General features: G+C 43.8%; 1 protein-coding gene across 3 annotated transcripts in view; it reads right to left on the reverse strand.

Annotated features, from left to right (window-relative positions):
• LOC127585861 (uncharacterized) overlaps positions 1-20,845 on the reverse strand; it is a 47,385-nt gene extending 26,540 nt beyond the window's left edge. Inside the window, exons 1-2 of one of the 3 annotated variants that reach the window (XM_052043566.1) lie at positions 20,691-20,845; positions 1,922-2,227 (exon numbers count right to left, since the gene is read on the reverse strand). In XM_052043566.1, coding sequence (XP_051899526.1) covers positions 1,922-2,227; positions 20,691-20,748 — 364 coding nt within the window. In that variant the 5' untranslated portion in view covers positions 20,749-20,845. Of the gene's footprint in view, positions 1-1,921; positions 2,228-3,630; positions 3,750-20,690 lie in introns of those variants that run through there. The other 2 variants (XM_052043565.1, XM_052043567.1) reach the window with 2 other exon arrangements.
• Positions 20,846-25,086: the final 4,241 nt, after the last annotated feature.

Below are 25,086 nucleotides of genomic sequence, written 5' to 3' on the forward strand. Positions count from 1 at the left end.
TGGTCAGGCCTTGGGGCCTTATCCACCCTTATGTACCTCAAGACCACCAACACCCACTCTTTTTTAATACAACTGTTCTGTTTCCAGAATTCCCTTACTTCCATGACCTTCTCCATGGTAAATACAGATAAGAAGTATTTGCTTAAGACCTCACCCATCTCATGACAACCAAATTATCCTTAAGGGAACCTATTCTGTTCCTAGTTACGCTTTTGCTCTTAATAATAGAATCTCTTAGGATTCTTCCTTACCTTATTTGCGAAGGATATCTCATGTCCCATTTTTGCCCTCCTGATTTCCCTTATACTCCTCAAGGGATTCACTTGACCTCAGCTGCCTCTACCTGACATATGCCTCCTTTTTCCTGACCAGAGCCTCAATATCCTTCGTCAGCCAGGGTTCCCCAATTCCTGCCAGCCTTGCCTTTCACCCTAATAGGAACATGTTGGCCCTGAAGTCTCTTTATCTCACTACAAAAAGCCTCCCACTTGCCAGATGTCCCTTTACCTGCTAACAGCCCCTCCCAATCAAACTTTGTAATCTCCTGTCGAATGCCATCAAAATAGCTCCAATGTGGGACTTCAACTTGTGGACCAGTCCTATTTTTTCCATAACTGTTTTAAAACTAATAGAGTTATGGTCACTGATCCCAAAGTGCTCTTCCCACTGACACTTCAGCCTCTTGCCCAGTCTCCCCAGAGGAGGTCAAGTGTTGTCCCTTCTCTAGCAAGGCCATAAAAATGTTGCTTGAGAAAACTTCCCTACACATTCTTAACAAATTATGCCCCATTCTAGTCCCTTAACACTATTGCAGTCCCAGTCTATATTAGGGAACTTAAAGTCACCTACTATTACAACCCTATTATTCCTCTTTAGGATTCTGCTTTATCTTTTCCGCCAACAGTCACAAGTCAAAGTTAAAATAACGCAAAAGAAAAATAATGCAAACTCTGGCTAGCTGAAATAAAAGCAGAAATGCTAGAAATACCCAGCAGATCAGGCAGCATCTGGGGCAAGACAAACAAGGGTTATGGTCTCAGGTTAATTACCACTCATTAGAATTGATAAATAATAATCAGCTTAATATATTAACACTGCACAGATGCTATTGATTACTTCCAGCATTTTCTGTTGTTATTATAGTAAGAATGTCATTTGACCATTTAAGTTTTTTTTAAATTTAAGTAAATACTCATGCTAGTTTGAATCACTCACTACTTTCTTTTATGAGAGAGAGAGAGATAGATAGATAGATAGATAGATTTAGGCACAGGGGGACTAGAGACACAAGAGACTGCAGATGCTGTAGTCTAGAGCAATAAACAAACTGCTGGAGGATCAGGCCACATCAGTGGAAGGAAAGGGATAGTCAACATTTCAGGTCCTGATGCAGGGTCTCGACCCGAAACGTCAACTATCCGTTTGTCTCCACAGGTCACTGAGTTCTTCCAGCAGTTTTCCTTTCACCTTAGGCAGACTGTCAGGTATGCAATTAGTTCCATTATCTCTTCACGAATCTTATGATTTCTGTGAATCTCCCCAAACATTCCTCATCCCAACTCAATCCTGATCCTCCACCATTTTCCTCCTCCAGTTTTCCATTCCACCATTTTCCCACAACTGAAAATTCAATCATTCTGATTTGGCTGACAGCTCTGGGTTCATCTCACTAGTACAGAAATAGATGGTAGATCATAATCGCATAGTGACTCCACGGTGGGAGAGTAAATCTGTCATCGCAATGGAGGCTGATTGAACAGCTGCATTCATCTACTTATGTTCTTTCCACTGGGTGAAGAAACCAGTTTAGTTTGCAATGAAGGCAACAATCACAAATCTTGTATGGACAGTTCTTCAGTAAATGAGTAAGTAATTTACCAGCTTCAGTACTTGCAAAATTTACAAACAAGTGAATACTTACAGTAGAGAAACAATTCTATTATACTTGTCTTTCTCTCATCTATGACAAAACTAAAAATGCCTTGATCCTCGGGTTTCAGTATGCGTACCAGCAGCCAGCCACTAGAAGCGTTAAACCATAAACGGGATCTGAATTGTTCATTTGGTTCCTCCACAGGTTGATTTGGAACGTAATCCACAATAGTAACAGGGCTTTTGTTGTTGACAGTGAAGGTCCATAAAGTTGCACTCCTGCTGAGATCACCTTGGTGTTCAGGATCCAGAAAAACCGATGAACCAATGGTCCCAATCACTTCTTTCCTTTTCACTGATCAGGATGAAAAAGAAAAAAAAAATTCTTTGAACTCTGGTGGTGAAATTCTGATTATTTAGCAGCATAAACAAAGTAAAATAGCAAATCAGAACACATTATATGAACAGATACAGTATGTATGGAATTCCATTATAGAGTTTCAGGACTTGGCCATGTGGGACCAGAGTTTCCACAATTTTACTCAATACAAGATCACAAGACAAAGGAGCAGAAGTAGGCCATTTGGCCCATCGAGTCTGCTCCATGAGCTAAGCTAATACTATTTCTCTCTAGCCCCAATTTCCAAGCCTTATCCCCATATCCCTTGATACCTTGACTAATTAGATACCTATCAATCTCCTCATTAAATGCCCCCAATGATCGGGCCTCCATAGCTGTACGTGGCAAAGAATTCCATAATTTCACTACCCTCTGGATAAAGAAATTTTTCCTCATTTCTGTTTTAAACCGGTACCCTCTAATTCTAAGATTGTGCCCTCTAGTCCTGGACTCACCCACCAGGGGAAGCAGCTTAACCACATCTACTCTGTCCAATCTATTCAATATTCTAAATGTCTCTATGAGGTCCCCTCTCATTCTTCTGTACTCCAATGAATACAGTCCAAGAGCCGACAAACGCTCATCATGAGTAAGCCCTTTCATTCCAGGAATCATCCTCGTAAATCTTTTCTGCACCCTCTCCAACATCAGTATATCCTTCCTAAGATAAGGGGCCCAAAACTGTGCACAGTATTCCAAATGAGGCCTCACCAGTGCCCCATAGAGCCTCATCAACACTTTCTTACCTTTATACTTCATACCTCTCGAAATGAATGCTAACATAGCATTCGCTTTCTTTACCGCCGATCCGACCTGGTGGTTAACCTTTAAGGTATCCTGCATGAGTACCTCCAAGTCCCTTTGTACTTCTGTACTTTGAATTTTCTCCCCATCTAGATAATAATCTGCTTGTTTATTTCTTTTTCCAAAGTGTACAACCGCACATTTCCCAACATTGAATCTCATCTGCCATTTCTTTGCCCATTCTCCTAAACTATCGAAGTCTCTCTGCAACCTTCCTATTCCTTCAATACTCCCTACTCCTCCACCTATCTTGATGTCATCTGCAAACTTAGCCACAAAATCATTTAGTCCATCATCCAAATCATTAATGAACAAAGTAAAAAGAAGCGGCCCCAACACCGACCCCTGCGGAACACCACTGGTAACCGGCAGACAACCAGAACAGGATCCCTTTATTCCCACCCTTTGCTTTCTGCCGACCAGCCAATGCTCCACCCGTTCTAATACCCTTCCTGTAATTCCATGAGCTCTCATCTCATTAATCAGCCTCTTGTGCAACACCTTGTCGAAGGCCTTTTGAAAGTCTAAATACACAACATCCACATCCACCCTACCTGAGATTTCCTCAAAAAACTCCAGTAGGTTGGTCAGGCAGGATCTTCCCTTCACGAAACCATGCTGGCTTGGGCCTATCTTGCCTTGCACCTCCAGGTATTCCATAACCCCATCCTTGAGGATCGATTCCAATAACTTCCCCACCACCTGTCTCCCACCCTTCTTATACAGCGGAACTACATTTGCGACCATCCAGTCCTCCGGAACCATGCCGGAGTCTATCGATTCCTGGAAAATTATCACCAATGCCTCCGCAATCTCTGAAGCCACCTCTTTCAGAACCCGGGGGTGCACCTCATCTGGTCCGGGAGACCTATCTGCCTTCAGTCCATTTAGCTTCCTGAGCACTTTCCCTCTAGTAATCTTAACTGAATTCAGTTCTATCCCCTGAGACCCCTGACTATCAGGCATATTGCTGATGTCCTCCACAGTGAAGACCGATGGAAAATACTCATTTAGTTCCTCTGCCATCTCTCTGTTATCCATTATTAATCTCTCCCGCACCGTTTTCAATTGGTCCTATATCAACCCGTGTCTCTTGTTTACTCTTCATATATTTAAAAAAAACTCTTGGTATCTTTTTGAATGTTATCTGCCAACTTCCTTTCATAATTCATCTTTTCTTTCCTAATGACCTTCTTAGTTTCTTTCTGTAAGTTTTTAAAAGTTTCCTAGTCTTCTGTTTTCCCACTAATTTTTGCTGCCTTGTATGCCCCTCCCTTTTGCTTTTATTTTAGCCTTCACCTCTCTCGTTATCCACATTTGTGCCATTTTTCCATTCATAACCTTTTTTCTTGGAATATATCGATCCTGCATTTTCCTTATTTCTTGTAGAAATTCCATTCATTTCTGCTCTGCCATCCCTCCAACTAGCTTACTTTTCCAATCAACTTGGGCCATCTCCTCTCTCAGCCACTGTAATTTCCTTTGTTCCACTGAAATATCGGCACATCTGATATCAGCTTCTCCTTTTCAAATTTGAAACTGAACTCAATCATATTGTGATCGCAAGTTCCTAATGGTTCCTTTACTCTCAGTTCCCTAATAACCTCCGGTTCATTACACAGCACCCAATCCAAAACAGCTGATTCAGCTGGTGGGCTCATCAACAAGTTACTCCAAAAAGCCATCCCGTAGACCTTCCACAAACTCACTCTCCTGAGATCCACTGCCTTCCTGGCTTTCCCAATCCTCCTTCATGTTAAAATCCCCCATGCATGTTAAAATCTCCAGTACAGGCCTACGTTAGCTAAAACAACATAAAAGTCAGAAAAAAAATGAGAGTTGCATGCAAAGTAACTTATGTTTGCATCTTCCTTGAGACTTTAAACTGGTTTAAGATTCAGTTTGCTCTGAATCAGGCCTTGTCCATAAACCAGCCATGTACCAAGTCTGCAGCAGAAAAGATATAAATGCATATTTTTGATTAACCCATTTGCACTCTGTTAATACAACTGCATCAGCTAATTTTAAACTAATTTACTTCCGTACCGAAAGCTGAAACTGTACCTCACGTTTCCTGTGACTACATGTGGCCAAATCACAGAATAATTGTCCCTTGATTTGAGGGCAATCTCTACCACAGCTTTATATACCTGAAATATGCAGACGTCTAATCTTTTCCTCAGGTTTGGAAGCTTTGCAGGAATATTATACAACGTGTGCGAGGAGGGTGAGTTGCCTTCTTTGTGAAGAAGTCATAACAACGGTCCTTTGAGAGAATATTCTTGGGGGATCATCCAGTGAGGCCATATGGGTAGAACTTAGAAACAAGAACAGAATGGTCACTCTGATGGGATTGTATTACAGGCCAACCCCCCCGTAGTCAGTGGGAATTGGAGGAGCAGATATGTAGAGAGGTTGAAGTTAGTTGTAAACATAATAGGGTAGTATTAATGTGAGATTTTAACATCCCTAATATTGTCTGGGCCAACCATAGTGTAAACGGCTTGGGCAGAGTGCAATTCGTGAAAGGTGTCCAAGAAGGCTTCCTTTATCAATATAAAGAGGGACCTACTAGAGAGGGTGCAATACCAGACCTCCTCCTGGGATTGAGGTAGGGCAAATGACGAAGTGTCTGTCAGCGAGCACTTTGGGTCCAGTGACCATAATTCCATTAATTTTAAAATAGTTAAGGAGAAGGGTATGACCGGTTCACTGGTTAGGGTCCTGACTGGGGCAGAGCAAAGTTTGAAGCCATTTGGCGGGATCTAACAGAAGTTGACTGGGTGAGATTGTTAGCAGAGAGAGCAGCGTCTGCCAAGTCGGAGGATTTTAGAAGAGTCATGTCAAGAATTTAGGGCCTGCATGTTCCTGTTAGGGAGAAGGGCAAGGCTGGCAGGTTTTGGGAATCCTGGTTGACAAAAGATATTGAGGCTTTGTGCGTGTGCTTGTGAGTTTCACCTTGCAGAGTCAGGAGTTGGAGCCAGATTTGGAGCAGGAGCTTTGAGAAGAGGTGAGTCTCTGTGCGCGTGCTTCTGAGTTTCACCTTGCAAGAATCTACAGGAGGCACATTTGCAAATTGTTAATAGTTGATTTGCTAATTAACGGCAGCGAATAAAAGGAAGGTAGGTATAAGCAGAGTGGCCATTTTGGCAGAAGCCATTGTGTGAGTGACCAGGGTTAGAGTAGGGGACTGAGGCTTTGGCAAGAGGAGGTGGAGGTTTAGGTAAGTCTCTGCTAAGTTTCTTTCTTTCTTTTGGTTCTTCCTTTAGTTCCAGGCCAGAGTAGTTAGAAAAGCTCCAGGGTCAGTGGTGTGTTCATCTTGTGAGATGTGGGAGTTCTGGGAGACCTCCAGACTCCCGGATAGCTACATCTGCACAAGGTGCATCCAGCTGCAGCTCCTTACAGACCGTGTTAGGGAACTGGAGATGCAGCTGGATGACCTTCAGCTTCTATAGGAGAATGAGCAGTTCATAGATAAAAGCTACAGGGAGGCAGTCACTCCTAAGCTGCAGGAGGCCTGTAGCTGGGTGACTGTCAGGGGAAGAAAGGAGAATAGGCAGATAGTGCAGAGTACCCCTGTGGCCGTTCCCCTGAATAACCGGTAGACCGTTTTGGATACTTTTGGAGGAGGGGAATGACCTACCAGGGGAAAGCTGCAGTGACCAGGTCTCTGGCACTGCGCCTGGTTGTGTGGTGCAGAAGGGAAGTAGGGAGAAGAGGATAATGGTAGTGTTAGGGGATTCCATAGTAAGGGGGACAGACAGGAGATTCTGTGGACATGACGGAGGCTCCCGGATGTTATGTTGCCTCCTGGGTGCCAGGGTCAGGGATATCTCGGATCGGGTCCACAGCATCGTGAAGGGGGAGGGTGAACAGCCAGAGGTTGTGGTACATATTGGTACCAATGAAAGAGGCAGAAAAAGAGATGAGGTCCTGAAGAGGGAATATAGGGAGTTGAGTAGGAAGCTGAAAAGCAGGACCTCAAGGGTAGTAATCTCTGGATTGCTGCCTGTGTCTCACACACCAGTGAGGGTAAGAATAGGTTGATTTGGCAGATGAATGCATAGCTGAGGAGTTGGTGCAGGAGGCAGGGTTTTGAATTTGTTGATCATTGGGATCTCTTCTGGGGAAGGTACAACCTGTGCAAAAGGGACGGGTTACACCTGAACTGGAGGGGGACCAATATTCTTGCGGGCAGGTTTGCTAGAACTGTTGGGGAGGGTTTGAACTAGTTTGGCAGGGGGATGGGAACCCAAGTGATAGGTCAGAGGTTGGTGCATTTAGTGCACAAGTAGATGCAGCGTGTAGAAAGACTGAGGAAGGATAGGCAGTTGAAAGGGCAAAATTGCAGTCAGTTGGATGGGATGAAGTTTGTCTACTTTAATGCGAGAAGTATCAGGAACAAGGGCGATGAACTTAGAGTATGGGTAAGTACATGGAACTACGACGTGATGGCCATTACAGAGACTTGGCTCTCATAAGGGCAGCAATGGCTGCTGGATATTCTGGGGCGAAGATGTTTCAAAAGGGATAGGGAAAGAGGTGGGGGAGTGGCTTTGCTGATCAGGGACAGTGTCACAGCTGTAGAAAGGGAGGACATCCTGGAGGGATCGTCTACTGAGTCAGTGTGGGAGGAAGTCAGAAAGAGGAAGGGAGTGATCACTCTATTGGAGTATTCCACAGACCAACCCCCCCACCCACCCCCCCTACCCAATGAGTGATTTCAACTTCCCTAATATTGATTGGCACCCCCTTAGTGTAAAGAAAATAGATGGCACAGAGTTTAAGGTGTGCCCAGGAAAGATTCCTGACACAGTATGTGGACAGGCCGACCAGAAGAGAGGCCATACTGGACCTGGTACTAGGCAATGAGCCTGATCAGGTTTCAGATCTCTCGGTGGGAGAACATTTTGGAGACAGTGACCATAACTCCTTGACCTTTACCATAGCCTTGGAGAGGGATAGGAGCAGACAATACGGGAACGTATTTAATTGGGGGCAGGCGAATTATGATGCTACTAAGCAGGAACTTGGGAGTGTAAATTGGGAACAGATGTTCTTGGGGAAGTGCACAACTGAAATGTGGAGGTTGTTTAGGGAGTACTTGCATGGGGTTCTGGATAGGTTTGTCCCATTGAGGCAGGGTAAGGATGGTAGAGTGAAGGAACCGTGGTTGACAAGAGACGTACAATATCTTGTCAAGAGGAAGAAAGAAGCTTACCTAAGGTTTAGAAAGCAATGATCAGACTGGACTCTGGAGAGTTACAAGGTAGCCAGGAGGGAGCTTAAGAATGGACTTAGGAGAGCTAGAAGGGGGCAAGTTAGGAGGGCAAAAAGGGGGTATGAGAGGGATCATACAAGGTGAGGCAAAATCCCAAGAGATTCTATGGGTATATTAAGAGTAAAAGGGTGCATAAGGAGAGAATAGGTCCCCTTAAAGATTGAGGGGTGACGTGATAGAGGTATATAATATCATGAGGGGCACAGACAGAAAAGCACAGTCTTTTTCCCAGGGAGGTGGTGTTAAAAACAAGGGGGCATAGGTTTAAGATCAGAAGCGAAAGATTTAAAAGGGACGTCAGGGGCAGCTTCTTCATGCAAGGGCTGGTGCGTATTTGGAACAAGTTGCCAGAAATAGTGGTTGAGGTGGGCACATTAGCAACATTCAAAAGCCATCTAAAGTACATGGATAGGATAGGAGAGGTTTAGAGGGCTATGGGCCAAATGCAGGCAGACAGCACTCGCTCTCTGAGCAACAGAATTGGCATGGATGAGTTGGGCTAAAGGCCTGTTTCCATGCTGTAAGACTATGTAGCTCCTGGATGTGATTCCTTTTAAATGAAGGGAAGCTGTTACACATACAATGACTAGACAATTTAACTTGCAGGTGGAAGGCAATCAATAACCTCCAATGTTCAGCAGCCCTTATCTGCTTTCACAACCACTGTGATGCAAATATCTTCCTCTGCCTTTTTCACAATTAAAGACTTACCACAGCCTCATTAGCAGACACATTTTCAGAATCATGACACGTCTTCACGGCTACTACAGCAGCTTAAAGTGTGTCCCACATATTTCACCCCATCATGCCTTTCCCTGCTTAGGGTGTTATGCACCTGCCACAAGGAGGAGGTGAAATTGCATTTGTAGCAGCCTCATACATTAGTAAAACATAGGAGAAAGCCATGTGGTTAATACATACCTCTGCTGGATCTTTCAAAGAGCAATTTAGAGTGATCTGTGACCATTCCTATTTACAGTCAATTTCTTTCTTCAAGTAGCCATCAAATTCCCTTTTGAATGTTACTATTAATTCTGTTTCTGCTACCCTCAGGCAGCATATTCCAAATACTAATAACTTGTTGCATAAAAGCTTTCTCCTTTTGCCTTGGCAAGTCACCTCAAACCTGTATTATTGTGTAAGATTATGCTTGTGGAGTAAAATTGAATGCAGCTAAATAGAATAATGGAAAAACCAGCCAAAACCAAGAGATGGACTTTTAAAGGTGAGATCTTTGAACTTCAGACTGAGGCAAGAGCTGCTCCTGACCACCAAAGGATAAGGAATTGAGGTGTAGCTGGGCAAAAGCAACACATTTTACAGAGGGGATGACAACAATTATTGACAGAAAGCATGGAAACATGATCAGATTAAGCCAATCAATCCAAGGGGTTAAACAGTGATGTCATCCACGTACAGGGAGATTTTGATCTGAATGCCCCCAAATGCCTGGTATTGTCATCCCTCTTATCCCACATAATTCCTGATGTATAGAACCTTTTTTCTCAATCTAAGACACAAGAGAGTGGTCTGCCTTGTCTTACTCCAGATTTGTTGCACCTAAACAGGATGGATTGCACCTGGACTGGAGCACCAATAGGCCTCCTAATAGCCAGCAGGAGATAGAGGAAGTGATATGTTGACAGATTATGGAAAGATGGGAAAGCAATAGGGTTTTCATCGTGGATGATGTTACCTGTGTAGCAGTTAGCATAATGCTACTAAAGCGATAGCGACCTGGGTTCAATTCCAGGAGCTGTCTGTAAGGAGTTTGTACGTTCTCCCCGTGTCTGCGTGGGTTTCTGCCGGGTGCTCTGGTTTCCTCCCACATTGCTAAGACGTATGGGGTTAGGAAGTTGTGGGCGTGCTATGTTGGCGCCAGAAATGTGGTGACACTTGCGGGCTGCCCCTGGAACACTCTACACAAAAGATGCATTTCACTGTGTTTTGATGTACATGTGACCAATAAAGAGATCTTATCTTGATTGGCTCAGTGCAAAAGGGCAGAATTTGTTAGATGCATCCAAGATTTCCTGGAATAGTATGTAGATAGACTAAACAGGAGGGGCTGTAGTAGACCTTGTATTGGGAAACAAGCCTGGCCAGGTGATTGGGGTTTCAGTGGGTACAGTGATCATACCTGCCTTCATCGGTAGGGGCATTGAATACAAGGGTCAGGAAGTCATTTTGTGGCTGTATAAAACTTTGGTTAGGCGCATTGGAGTATTGTGTTCAGTTCTGGTCTCCTTATTACAGGACGTGGAGGCTTTGGGGTGGTGGTGGAAGCAGACAAGATACTAGTGTCTGAGGCATTTCGACAGACACGTGAAAATGAAGGGAATAGAAGGACATGGATCATGTGCAGGCAGATGGGATTTGTTTCATCTGGCATCATGGTTGGCACAGACATCATGGGCCGAAGGGCCTGTTCCTGTGCAGTACTGTTCTAAGATGCAGAAGCTTTCTGTTTCACATCCATTGATTTGGTTTGCACTACTGATGTCTGTGTAGAGCAGTTGCATCCAATTCTTGATTCTCTCCCCAGAGCCCTTTTGGAGAGCACAAACCATCAAGATACAGTTCAATCGTCTGTCAAAGGCCTCCTGGTCTAAGCTGACCAGACCTGCTGAAGTTGCTATACCCTGCAGCAGAATACGCAGGCCGGAGGCACATCAGTAATTTTCCCACGCCCCCCCACCCCCCAACAATATTGACAGCCCAGGAGACCACCATCACTACCACTTACAATTGTTGTAGAGGTGTGGTAGACAGCCTCCTGCAAAAACAGTACTTAGCCTTGACGTTGCCGAGGTATCCCTACGTGGCAATACATTATGCGGTGCTTTTCACTGTGCATGTTGATTGATGCAATTTCACATCCATGGTTTTAAAAGGTTTTTACCCATAGGATTAAAAGTTCAATGTTCATGCTCAAAACTTTAGTGATGCCTGAATGGCAGATTTTCTGAGACTATTGGTTTTGGGGTATTTAGAAGCATAAAAACACTTTTACTTCACTTTCTTATATAATACATTATTATAATAAACTTTCCTTTGAACTCAGTGGTAGGTTTAAAGATGGTTCAGGAAATTTGGGCCCTGGTCAGTTTGAAGGAAATGCAGGAACTGGGACCCTGGTGAGTTCCACAGGCACACAGCAAGCAGTAATTTGAAAGGAAACACGGCAAACATCCCCAGGGCTCACAGGATGTCTGAATAGTCAGATTAGAGTCATCATACTTAAAAATAGCCTTTTTTTGTATCTTGGAGAGCTCTAACTTGCACAAATTGGTATTCAGCTGAACTGTTAAGATCTTGTTACATTACTGAATGACTCTAAAGGCAACCATCCAGGATATTCAGGAAAAAAAAACTTAATATTGATGGCTTTATATTCAAAAAGCTGGCTATTCACACTTTAATCTCAGCAAGAAAATATTTCCCACTTCCCTAAAGCAGGAGGTGAGACGTTTCACAAACACAGCACAGTATCCACTTTATTTGAGAATCCACCAAGCCAATAGCTGTATACCATAGATTCTGGATGGAGGGTGGGCCAGGGGTGGTATTCAAAGAATCTTTCAGCTGATCATGATTGTAACAGATCTTTAAAATTATAGTTAGTTCCAGTGAGGAACTAGCCTAGGCTGCTCCCTGGTGCCAAGGCCCAGCATCATGTGGGATCTGGGTCTGAATCAGTCTTTGGCAATAACTTCATGTTCCTACAGGCTATGCCTACTTAGCCTTTATTGCATTTACAGGAAAACTCATTTGTGTGCTATAGTACAGACAGCTGTCTTTCCTGGCAGTTACAAGTACAGTACAGCATTGTTGATAACCTGAGCCATGTCACCCAGAGCTTTTTCCATTTAATTAGATCATAGCTGATCTAATAATATAAAACTATTGTTCTAAAGTAATTTCCTTCCCATGCTTTTGTAAACAGTTTTAATGCTTGGGTGACTCGTGAGTTTCTTATTAAAAAATTAATGTGCTGGAAATACACAACAGATCAGGCAGCATTTAGAACAGAGCAGTACATCGCAGTACAGGCCCTTTGGCCCACGATGTTGCGCCGACCTATATCACCTACCCAACGATCGATTTAACCCTTCCCTCCTACACATTTTTCTTACAACCACTTGCCTATCCAAGAGACTTTTAAATGTTCCTATTGTTTCAGCCTCCTCCACCACCACCCCGAGCAGTACATTCCAGGCTTCCACTCACCTTAAACGGATGTCCTCTGGTATTGGCCACTGCCGCCCTGGGAAAAAGGTGGTGGTTGTCCACTATCTATCCCTATCATAATCTCATACACCTCTAATCCTCCATCGCTCCAAAGAGAAAAGTCTTAGCTCGCTCAACCTTTCCTCATAGGATCCGTTCTCTAATCCAGGCAACATCCTGGTACATCTCCTCTGCACCCTCTCTAAAGCTTCCACATCCTTCCTATAATGAGGCAAACAGAACTGAACACAATACTCCAAGTGTGGTCTAACCAGAGTTTTGTAGAGCTGCAACATTACCTCTTGAACTCAATCCCCTGACTGATGAAGACCAGCAACCTTCTGGACTCAATATTGAATTCAATAATTTCAAGTAACTCACTTTCTCTGTATCAGAACTGGTCAGTGCTGCTGCAGGTGATCCACCTGTAATATTATCTTGGGTATTTTTTCTCAATTAATAATATGTGATCTGCTGGGCATTACCTATATCCTGTTCTTTTGTTTGTCTCTCTCTAACTATCCTCATTAATATATCAACCAGATGGCCTTCATTGCTTTTCATCTGAGCAACCTTGGCTTCACCTTATCGGTGACATTCCCTTTTGCTCTATCCATCCCACCCTACTTCACCTGCAATTTCAAACAAATTTGTTTTCTCTCTTTCCCAGTTCTGATGAACAGTTTTGATCTGAAGTGATAACTCCGTTTCTTTTTCCACATATCAGCTGCGTTTCCAGCATTTTCTGTTTTTATTTTAAGATTTCCAGCATCTCCAGGTTTTTTTTTTATTTTACTGTTATCGCAATCCACTCCCTTGACAGCTGCTCGTGTTTACACAGACCATTGATAATACTGAATACTAAAAGAAATTGCAGTCTATTTACATACAGACTTTGACATGATGCATTTACAGTAGTTTCCTGAACCCAAACGCTCCTTTCTGTTAACTACCCATATATAAACTTAGAAATTACAAGCTGGAGTGGGAAAATGGTCCTTCAGCCTTCTCCACTCTTGAACAAGATCATGGCTGTTCTGACTGTTAACCTCAGTTCTTCAATCCTATCTAAACCTGATAACCTTTCACCCCCTTGCTTAACAGGAACCTATCTATCACTGCCTTAAATATATTCCAAGACCCTGCTTTCACCACAGTTCAAGGAAGAGTTCTAAAGAATCACATTCCTCAGAGAAAAAAATTCAGTTGATCTCTGTTTTAAATGAATGTCCCCTTATCTCTCAAAAGAGGAAACACTCTCTCCACAGCCTTTAGGTCTTCTGTTAACAAGCAGCATGGTGTTAATATTAGAACTGTATGCTGCCACAGTTGGGTTGAGAGTGTAGGCCAGATGAGTGGCTGGAGCCAGAGTCAGAAACATTGGCTGGGTGTGTGGTCAGAGCTGAGGTTGGCTGCAAGTCGAGTGTGCTGTGGGAGCTGGGGTTCGGTGCGAGGCAGGAGCCAGCATCTGGAGCGTGGGCTGGGTGTGTGTCTAAGGTTGTGGTGGGAATGTGGATAGCTGTTTGGCCAGAGCCAGGTATTGGGAATGCTATGGGAATGTGAGTAAATGTTATCAGGAATATGATCCAGGTGCATGACAGGGATCAGGAGCTGAGGACCAGAGTATGTACATTCCCATTTAATTTCAAGTGCTTATGTTGCAAAACTGAGCAGTAAAAAAATGTATGCAAGTGTTCAAGACCTTAAAGAAGGTACTTGTCAGTTTAGGAAGGCAGCCAGCTGGTCTAACATCGAAACAGTTGAGAAACACTGCCTTTTATCTGAAGCCAGTGCCTTTTCAATAATGCATTACATTCCAGGCTGCAGTGGGAGTTCATGGTCCTCAAAATGCAAATTAATTAAGCTATCATCAAGGATCCCCACCATCTGGGCCATGCCCTCTTCTCACTACTACTGTCAGGCAGGAGGTTCAGAAGCCTGAAGTCCCACACCACCAGGTTCGGGAACAGCTATTTCCCTACAACCATCAGGTTTCTGAGATGACCTGCAGGACCCTAACCCTACCTCAGTAATGGAACGCTACGGACCACCTCTTGCACTACCGTGAACTTGCCTCTGATTGTGGTTTTGTTTTGCACTAATGTCTTGCTTTGCAGTCTTATTTTCTTCACTGTCTGGTGTAATTTAAGTTCTGTAGGTTATCTGAACCTATGTGCCTGTGATGCTGCTGCAAGCAAGTTTTTCATTGTGGGAAGCTGGGGAGGGGAGAGTATGAGGGCAAGGGCTTAAGTAGGGGAAGTGTGATGGCGGGGAGCAGGGGACGGGAGAAAGTCACGTTGAGTGTCACGGTCGGGGCAAGAGTGAGACGAGAAAGAAATCTTGTATGTTTCATCTACTGAGTACCTGAAAAGATAGGTTATGTGTATTTTTATTATCTTAAGATCTAATTGTTAAGAAACAATAGCTTATTTCTGTTTATTAACCTGATGTACCTTTAAGTATTCAGATTTTTTTCCATCTGAAATTCTTCACATCTTGAATAGTTAATGGAAAGTATGTGGTCTTTTAGATTTCTGAGTATCCACTCACCACGTGTTCCCAAAATGTAACTTCTTCATAAATTGAGGAAAGCAGTAGTTAGACCACATTTTGTATTCCTGATCATCACCTTGCAGAAAGGACATGATAGCATGAAGTGTGGAGAGGCTGAAGAATTTTATTAATTAGGAAAGACGATCACCGGGGAGAGATTTAATTAAGAACATAAGTAAAAAAAAAACTTAGCAACAACAACCTTCTCCTCCAGTCCCTGGTCAAAGATTTCTAATGAATGTATTTTTTAAATGGTGAGAGATCGAAAAGTGTTGGTGTTCAGTGGAACCTGGATGTTCTTGTACTGAAATCACGAAAGGTTACATGCAGACAGAGCAAAGAATTAGGACAGAAAATGGTATGTTAGCACAAGAATACTGTGTATATGTCAGGTTTTACTACTGATAAAAGGATGTACTTGTGACAGAGGAAGTGCAGCAAAAATTCACCAGATTAACTTCTGGAATGCCTGTTTATCATACAGAGAGACTCGGCCTATATTCTCGAGTTAGGAGGAATGAGCGGTGATCTAGCTGAAACATACAAAACTCTCAAGGCTTGATAGAGTAGAAGCGAAACTGATATTTCCTCTGCCATACTGCATATAACCAGATGTCGCAGTTTCAAAGCAAGGAGTCAAACATTCAAAACAGAGGTGGAAAGTAATTTCTTTTTCCAGAGGGTGGTGAATCTTTGGAATTCCCTACCAAGTGGGAAGAGGGGGTTTGATCACTCAGTTTATTCTAGAGAGAGATCGCTAGATATTTAGATGCTAGTGCAGGAAAGTAGCACTGCCATGATTTTACTGAGTAGTGGAGTGTACTGCTCACTATGTTTCCCCTGCCAATCCTGCTATGCACCCCCATACACTCATTGATACAGGTTTGAACTGTATGTTGAGTGCAGATCGTACTGAAGCAAGTGATACAAAATCATCTGTTCTATTTATGAGAGTCAGGCAGCAGCTGAACCCTGGTAGAAAAATGTAAATAATGGCATTGGTTTAGGAACGATGGACATTTTGATGGTCTTTACACTCCCACAGCAGCTTTGAATGTAGTGCTTTGTAATAAAAGGCATTGGACTACAGATAAACACTTGTTTTCCAAGTGTTTTGATGCCGGACCAGCTATCTACCTTCCACGCAGACTCCTATTTTAATGCAAAGTGTCTAAGTAGCATCAGTCATGCAGCATGGAAACAGGCCATTCAGCCACCAACTCCATGCCAACCATCGGACACCCGTCCAAATTAATCCTTTCTTCCAACACTTTGCCCGTAGCCCTCTCTGCCTAGGGAATTAAAGTGCTTCTGTACCACTTGGTGAATTATTAAAGAATTAGTACCAAGTGCTGTCTTAAATAAGTGATTTAACATAGAACAGTACAGCACAAGAACAGGCCCTTTGGCCCACCATGTCTGTGCTGACCATGATGCCAACCTAATCTAATCCCATCTGCCTACACTTGGTCCATATGCTTCCATTCCCTGCCTGTTCATGTGTCTGTCTAAATGCCTCTTAAAGAGAGTCGGAGTCACACAGCATGGTAACAGGCCCTTCCGCCCAACTCGTCCATGCTGACTGTGTTGCCCAGCGAGTTAGTCCCATCTGGCTGCCTTTGGCCTATAGCCCTCTAAATGTCTCCTTCCATGTACTTATCTAGATGGTTTTTAAATGTTGCTAATGTGCCCGCCTCAACCACTATTTCTGGCAGCTCACTCAAACATGCACCACCCTTTGCGTGAAGGGGCTACTCCTGATGTCCCTTTTAAATCTCTTACCTCTTATCTTAAACCTATGTCCTCTTGTTTTTAGCACCGCATCTCTGGGAAAAAGGCTCTCACCACCAAATGTGGAAGCAAATGTTACTATCGCATTTGCTTCTGCCACCTCTCCTAGCAGCACGTTCCAGGCACCTACATTTTCAGTGTAAATCACTAATCTCACACATCTCTCTTAAACTTTCTTCCTCTCACTTTAAACCTATGCCCTCTGGCAATTGACATTTCCACTCTGGGAAAAAGACTATCTAACCTATCTATGCCTTTCATAATATTATATACTTCAATCCTCAGCCTCCAACGCTCCAGAGGAAACTAATCAAGTTTGTCCACCCTCTTCTTAAAGCTAATACACTCTAATCCAGGCAGTGTCATGGTGAACCTCTTATGCACCCTCTCCAAAGCCTCCACATCCTTCCTAATATGTGGCAACCAGAACGGTGCACAATACTCCAAACAAGCCAATTCTCCAAAGTTCTATAGAGCTGCAACATATCTCTTGGCTAATAACAATACCAAAGCAAGTTCCTGAGCCTGTTTAGACCATGCGTACTATTTGGTAGCTTGGCCAATGGACAATTTGTTGAAACCACGTACAAACAAAGAACGACGGAGGGTGTGGGTTTAGTGCTGGACACCAGAGGCTTGAGCTGTCCAGCTCTCCAAGCTCAGCACAGCACTGCAGAGTCAGGGGTGCTGTCCCTCAAATGAGCCAGGCAGCATCACTGACAACAGTGCATCCCACCCCGATGAGCTTAACACATTCAATGCATGTTTGAACAGAAGGTAAATGGAATGTCATTACCCACCCTGACAGCCTCCAATGCAGCTGTACCCACAGGCACAGTTACAGGCATCAGATCGGTCTTCTGGAGAGTGAACCTGTGGAAAGCATCTGGCCTGGATAGAGTCCCCGGCCGTGTCCTTAGATCCTATGCAGATCAGCTGGTGGGGGTACTTGCAGACATTTTTAACATCTCCCTACTTCAATCTGAGGTTCCCACCTGCTTTAAGAAGACAACTATCATCCCTTTACCAAAGAAAAATAAGGTAGTGCCTTAATGACTATCGTCCGGTGGCTCAGACATCCACCATCATGATGTGCTTCGAGAGGCAGGTCATGGCACACATCAACTCCAGCCTCTCAGACAACCTCGACCCACTGCAATTCGCCTACCGCTGAAACAGGTCCACAATAGATGCTGTCTCCCTGGCCCTACACTCATCTCTGGAGCATTTAGCAGTAAAGACACTTACATTAGGCTATTGTTTATTGACTACAGCTCCACCTTCAATACCATAATTCCAAGCAAACTAATCTCCAAACTCCTAGACCTAGGACTCAACACCTCTCTTTGTAACTGAATCCCTGATTTCCTGACCAACAGACCGCAATCAGTAAAGATAGGCAGCAACACCTCCGCCACGATTACCCCCAACACTGATGCCCCACAAGGCTGCGTCCTCAGCCCCTACTTTACTCCCTATATACTCACAACTGTGTGGCCAGATTCTGCTCTAACTCCATCTACAAGTTTGCAGATGACAACACCGTAGTGGGCCGAATCTCAAGTAACAACAAGTTAGAGTACAGGAAGGAGATAGAGAGCCTTGTGGCATTGTCTCATGACAACAACCTTTCCTTCAATGTCAACAAAACAAAAGAGTTGGTCATTGACTTCAGGAAGCGGGGTGGTGCACATGCTCCTGTTTACATCAATGGTACTGAAGTGCAGATGGTTGAGAGCTTCAAGTTCCAAGCTGTAAAATCACCAATAGCTTGTCCAGGCCCAACCACATAGACCCCATGGCCAAGAAAGCACACCAGTGCCTCTACTTCCTCAGGAAGCTAAGGAAATTTGGCATGTCCCCATTGACCCTCACCAAATTTTATAGATGCACCATAGAAAGCATCCTATCTGGATGCATCATGGCTTGGTATGGCATCTGCTCTGCCCAAGACTGCAAGAAACCGCAGAGGATTGTGGACACAGCTCAGCATATCACGAAAACCAGCCTCCCCTCCACGGACTCTCTCTACACTTCATGCTGCCTCGGAAAAGCAGCAAACATAATCAAAGACATCTCCCACCCTGAACTTTCTCTCTTCTCCCCTCTCCCAGCAGGCAGAAGATACAAAAGCCTAAAACCACGTACCAGAAGGCTCAAGGACAGCTTCTATCCTGCACTTAGAAGACTATTGAACGGACCTCTCAGAAGATAAGATGGACTCTTGACCTTACAATCTACCTCCTCATGGCCATACACCTTATTGCCTGCACTGCATTTTCTCTGTAAGTGTAACTGCATTCTGTTATTGCTTTTCCCTTGTACTACCTGAATGTACTAATGTGGTGAAATGATCTGTATGGATGGCATGCAAAACAAAGTTTTTCCACTGTATGTCAGTACATGTGACAATAATAAACTAATTACGAATATCCCTCTAAACCTTTCCTATACAATATACCTGTCCAAATGCCTTTTAAACATTGCAATCATAACAAATTCTAGAATTTTGCTGCCATGCCACTCCCTGATTTCTTCAACAACAATGTGCTTCTCCTTGATGAATACATATAAGAAATATTCATTTAAGTCCTCCCCTCTTGTCCTATGGCAAAGGGTTAAGAATTCAGGGCGAGAGCAGTGGAAACCTTAAAAAGCGCTGAAAAAGTTGGTGTACCGAAGTAAGGGTACGGACACACAATATCAGGATAACAGAATGTGTAAAGAATGAATAACAAGTCTTTGTTTGGTAAGAACTTGTCAGCAAGCGGTTTGTAGATGTCCTTGTAGCCGAGGATAACAAGTAGCACAAATTAAGGAGTAACTGCCATAGACATTGTAGACCGCCACAGAATGTGAACACCCCCATCTCACGTACTCGAATTGTATAAATCTGTTAGCTAATCAATGTAAAGACAGACTCCCTTGGACTCTGACCAGCTGTAGCCAACAGTGAGTTGGGGTAACAACGGAGTTCTCTATCTCTTCAGAGAAATAAAGAAATTTGGTCCTGAAAGTGTTTCTGAGTGATGATCTCGATTTATAATAATTAACATTTGGCGATAACACTATGGCTTCATGCACAGATTGCCACTTCGGTCCCTGATGGGCCATACTGTTTCCCTGGTTACCCTCTTGCCCTTGGTATACTTATAAAATGCTTAGGAAATATCTGTAATCTTCTCCATCAGTGACATTTCATGTTCCTCTTTTACCTCCTAAATTTTTCCCTGAAGTACTCCAGTAAATTTTCTCTACTCCTTCAGAACCACCATCTTCTGAGTTCTGTCATGGTAAGAGATTGTCAGGTGGACAGTGGAAAGGGTTGGAGGATTTCTCAAAGCCTGCTAGAAAAAGTGTAACATCGGCTTGTAACTCCCGAGCTCAAGACTGTTCAAAATTGAGGAGCATTTCGGATTGGCAATGAGGACCTTGTGTCCGCAAAGAGAAATCCCAGTGTAAACCTCGTAACTCACTGGTCCGCCCTCCTAATCCAGACCCATCAATAGCAGACTCTGCATATCCCATATTTGCCTCATCGAAGCAGGAGTCATCAATCCACTATTTCAGGAGGGAAGAGGAAACAATGTACTACAAACAGATCTGATGTCAGGCGTCGGAATATATTATTAATGAAGTGATAGCAGAGCGCTTACAAAATAATAACATTTGGGCACATTTACCCGTGGCAACTGGGATGAGACGATAATTCCCACCGGGCCGTTCAGTTGAGAATTTTTCTCCCTTCCAGATCCTTACCTTGAGCTCCAAGCAACGGCAGCAAAAGCAACGGGACGAAACGAAGGCAGGGCGACATTGCCGGCTTCCAAATAAAACTCGTCCGGTTAATGCGGACATGGCGATGGATTTGGCCCCATACTGGAAACAAGAAAGAGAATAAAGGAAATGCGGCAGTCGCGAGGGCGGGGCAGGAAGAAGATGGTGGTTGTGTCCACCCTGTTAAGGTCCACTCCATTCAAAGTTTATTTTGGTTAAAAAAATTCTAAGCGGAGAGAAATCTCACCAGCACAGAGTAAATGAGATTAAGGGCAGTCACTGAACAAACAAGTGAAGCAGCTGTTTTGCAGCAGACCAGGGAGCGGAATATTGTTCTAATGTTCCCCAGTGGAACTTATTACGATCGAGGGTGACTGCTTCCGGAATGTGAACTTTCTCAGACCCCCTTGTCCACTGCACTGCCTCGTGTATTCAGTCCCAATGTTATGTCAGGAGCTGTGTCACACTATATTGAGGAACAGTATATGTTTCCACTTCTGTTACCTTGGTCTGAGTCTCAGAGAGAATGGGAAATACGTTTCCCATTTCTTATTTTGTAGAGTTGGTAAATGATGCGGTGCATCTGTCATAAAGAAGATTCACAAATGCAGAAAGTGTGCAGAAGATTACGTGCAATAGTTAGTCCACCAGAGGTGTGGGAAGCTGGTTTTGGCCAGGCAGAGCAGCATTTAAGAGTAACAGGGTCATCGAGTCACGCAGCACAGAAGCAGGCCCTTCGGCCCGCCACGTCCATGCTGTAGGTCAGCAGAGACCACACGAGCACGAGCTAAGGAGCTGCACAGGGCAGACACAACAGTGCTTGCTGTGAAAACAGAGAAGCAGCGCACAAGGCATTTCAGAAAGCCACAGCAAAGCAAAGAGGAAGGCTCAAACAGCAAATATAGCAGATGTTGAGGTAGACACATTCCAAAGTTGTGTCCCGCTTATGGGAAGTCCTGCAATAGCTGTGGGAACAAGAATCACTTTGCAAGGTGCTGCCAAGCTGGGGCTAACAAGAGAAAGGTGCACACAGTTGATGAGGAAATGGAGGAATTCTTTGTGGATTCTGTACAGACTGTGGCTGCTGGTAAAACAGAATGGATTGTTCCAGTAACTGTGAATGAGATGGTAATTCCATTCAAGCTTGACACCGGAGCTCAAGTGAATCTGTTATCCATGGATGATTATAAAACTGTGAAGTTAAAAGTGACAGGCTACACTGGAGAGAAAGTTCCAGTAAAAGGGGGCTGTATGGTGACCTTTAAGCACAAGGGGCAGCACTTAAAATCACAGCTACTGATTGTAGAAAAGAGAGCAGCCAATAGTAGGTCTGAGTGCATGTGAAAAGCTCAACCTATTGAAAAGAGTTTTCATAGTAGCTTCACATACCAAAGATGACCACACGACACTCATGGAAGAGTCTGCAGATGTCTTTGAGGGGCTCGGATACTTACCTGGTGTACACAAAATTCACATAGATGAAGCAGTGGCTCTTGTTGTCCATGCATGCAGGAAAGTTCTGTTTCAACTTAGAGATAAACTTAAACAAGAACTAGCATGCATGGAGCGGATGAATGTCATACAGAAAATTGAAGAACCAACAGATTGGGTGAGTTCACTGGTCATTGTGCAAAAGAAAAATGGAGCATTGCGGATATGTCTAGACCCAAAGTACTTCAATAAAGCCATCAAGAGAGAGCATTTTAAATTGCCAACACAGGAGGAGATCATGTCCTGGTTTTCAGGTGCCAAATGGTTTAGCAAGCTCGACGCATCGTCTGGGTTTTGGCAGATGAAGTTTGATGAGGCAAGTTCCAGACTGTGTACTTTTAACACACCACAGGGAAGATATCACTATCTTCGGCTGCCATATGGGATCCTGTCCGCACCAGAAGTCTACCATAAAACCATCTACATGATTTTTGAGGGCATACCTGGTGTCGAGACCATGATGGATGACATCATCGTCTGGGGGTCCACCAAGGAGGAACATGATACTCGACTGAAACAAGTGCTTGACGTGACAAGGAATGTCAATTTGAAATTAAATAAAGAGAAATGTGAGTTTGTTGTTAAGACACTGATCTTCATAGGAGATGTCATATCTGAGGAGGGAGTGAAGCCTGACCCAAGAAAGACATTAGCCATTGAAAACATGGAGAGGCCCCAAAACAAAGAGGAGATGAGACGTTTCTTAGGGATGGTGACTTACCTGGCTAAGTTCATCCCTCGACTGTCAACAGTGTCAGCACCACTTAGGTCACTCCTTGAGCAACAAAATGAATGGATTTGGTCTCATGAGCAAGGAGAGTGTTTCGAGACATTGAAAAGGGTCCTCACTGAAGAGCCCATGCTGAAGTTTTATGATCCGGAAAGGTGTATCAGGATATCAGCTGATGCGTCCCAGCACGGCCTTGGATCAGTACTACTACAGCAGCATGATAGCACATGGCAACCTGTGGCCAATGCATCAAGAGCTTTAACAAGTGCGGAAGCCAACTATGCACAGATAGAGAAAGATCTTCTCACCAGTACATATGCATGTGAAAAGTTCCATCAGTACATCTATGGGCAAGCTATTGAAGTGGAGACAGACCATAAACCATTGGTCTCAATTATGTCCAAACCACTGAATGACTGTCCCATGAGGATACAGCGCATGTTGATAAGGCTGCAGAAATATGATGTGAAGATGATCTACACACTGGAAAAATATATGTTTGCTGCTAATGCACTGTCTCGAGCAGTTGAAAAGACAGAAAAGAGTGACCAACAGGTTAATGAGGATATACAGGCCTATATGATTGTCACGATTGTCACCTTTCTTCCAGTATCTCCAGATAGAACAGAGCAGATTAGGAAAGCAGCAGAGGCAGATGAAACAATGAAAGTACTCAATGATACTTTATGGAAAGGATGGCCAGCACAGTGATAAGACTATTGAACGGTTCCTTTGTACAATGAGATGGACTATGACCTCGCGATCTACCTTGTTGTGACCTTGCACCTTATTGCACTGCACTTTCTCTGTAGTTGTGACACTTTACTCTGTACTGTTACTGATTTTACCTGTACTACATCAATGCACTTTGTACTAACCCAATGTAACTGCACTGTGTAATGAATTGACCTGTACGATCGGTTTGTAAGACAAGTTTTTCACTGTACCTCGGTACAAGTGACAAGAATAAACCAATACCAATACCAGCGAAGGATCACTGTCCAATGTGCATTTGGGATTATTGGGCATGCAGAGCTGAACTGTCAGTAGTGAAAGATATGGTCTTCAAAGGGAACAAGTTTGTGATTCCAGTGTTACTACGCAAGGAGATGCTCTAGAAGATACACAAAGGGCATTTTTGGGAGGAAAAATGTAAACATAGAGCACGTGAAGTGATGTACTGGCCAAGAATGAACCAAGACATCAGCCGGACTACTGCTTCATATGAAATATGCCTTACCTACAGACCAAAGCAGCAAGCAGAACCACTTACACCACACCCTGTACCAGACAGGCCGTATTTCAAAGTTGGAGTGGATTTGTTTGACTGTAATGGGAAGAGCCATATTGTTGTAACAGACCACTTTTCTAATTACCCAGAGGTTGTGACACTGCAATCAACATCCAGCAAAGCAGCTATTATGTTCCTGAAGGCTGTGTTTGCGAGGCATGGAGTTCCATGTGAAGTAGTATCAGACAATGGTCCACAATTTTCAAGCTGTGAATTTGAATCCTTTGCCAATGTTTGGCGGTTTCGACATATAACCTCAAGCCCACATCACCCAAGATCTAATGGCCTAGCAGAGAGTTCAGTTAAGGTGGTGAAGGGCCTCATGAAGAAAGCGCAAGATGGACGAGAGGATTTCCACAGAAGTCTAATGATTTACAGAAGTGCACCACCGCAGGACAGCCTTTCACCAGCCCAAATGCTGATGGGTCGACACATACACACTAACCTTCCAATACATGAAAACCTGTTGACACCTGAAGAAGCACACAAGGTCAAACAAGCCAAAGAGGAAGGGAAAGAAAAACAGAAATAGAATCACGACAAGACAGCGAAAAGCCGACCAGTCCTGAAGCCTGGGGATCAAGTGTGAATCCGAGATCATGATTCTGGCACATGGTCCGTGCAAGGAGTTGTGCAAGAGGAAGTAAATCCACATTCATATCAGATCTAGATGGAGTGAGGGACACCTCTGAGGAGGAACCGCGTGGATCTATGACCACAAACTCCAACCGGTGGCTGTGACCCATCCCCTGTCAGTACACCTAAGGAGTCAGCATATGAAGAAAATGAACACGTGGACCAGAGTTCCCAGGACAACACCAATAGTAATGCAGCAAATGAAAGCAACACACCTGTGGAAACAAGTA

Source organism: Pristis pectinata, chromosome 34 (genome assembly GCF_009764475.1).
Source record: "Pristis pectinata isolate sPriPec2 chromosome 34, sPriPec2.1.pri, whole genome shotgun sequence".
In the NCBI taxonomy this organism is placed as follows: domain Eukaryota; kingdom Metazoa; phylum Chordata; class Chondrichthyes; order Rhinopristiformes; family Pristidae; genus Pristis; species Pristis pectinata.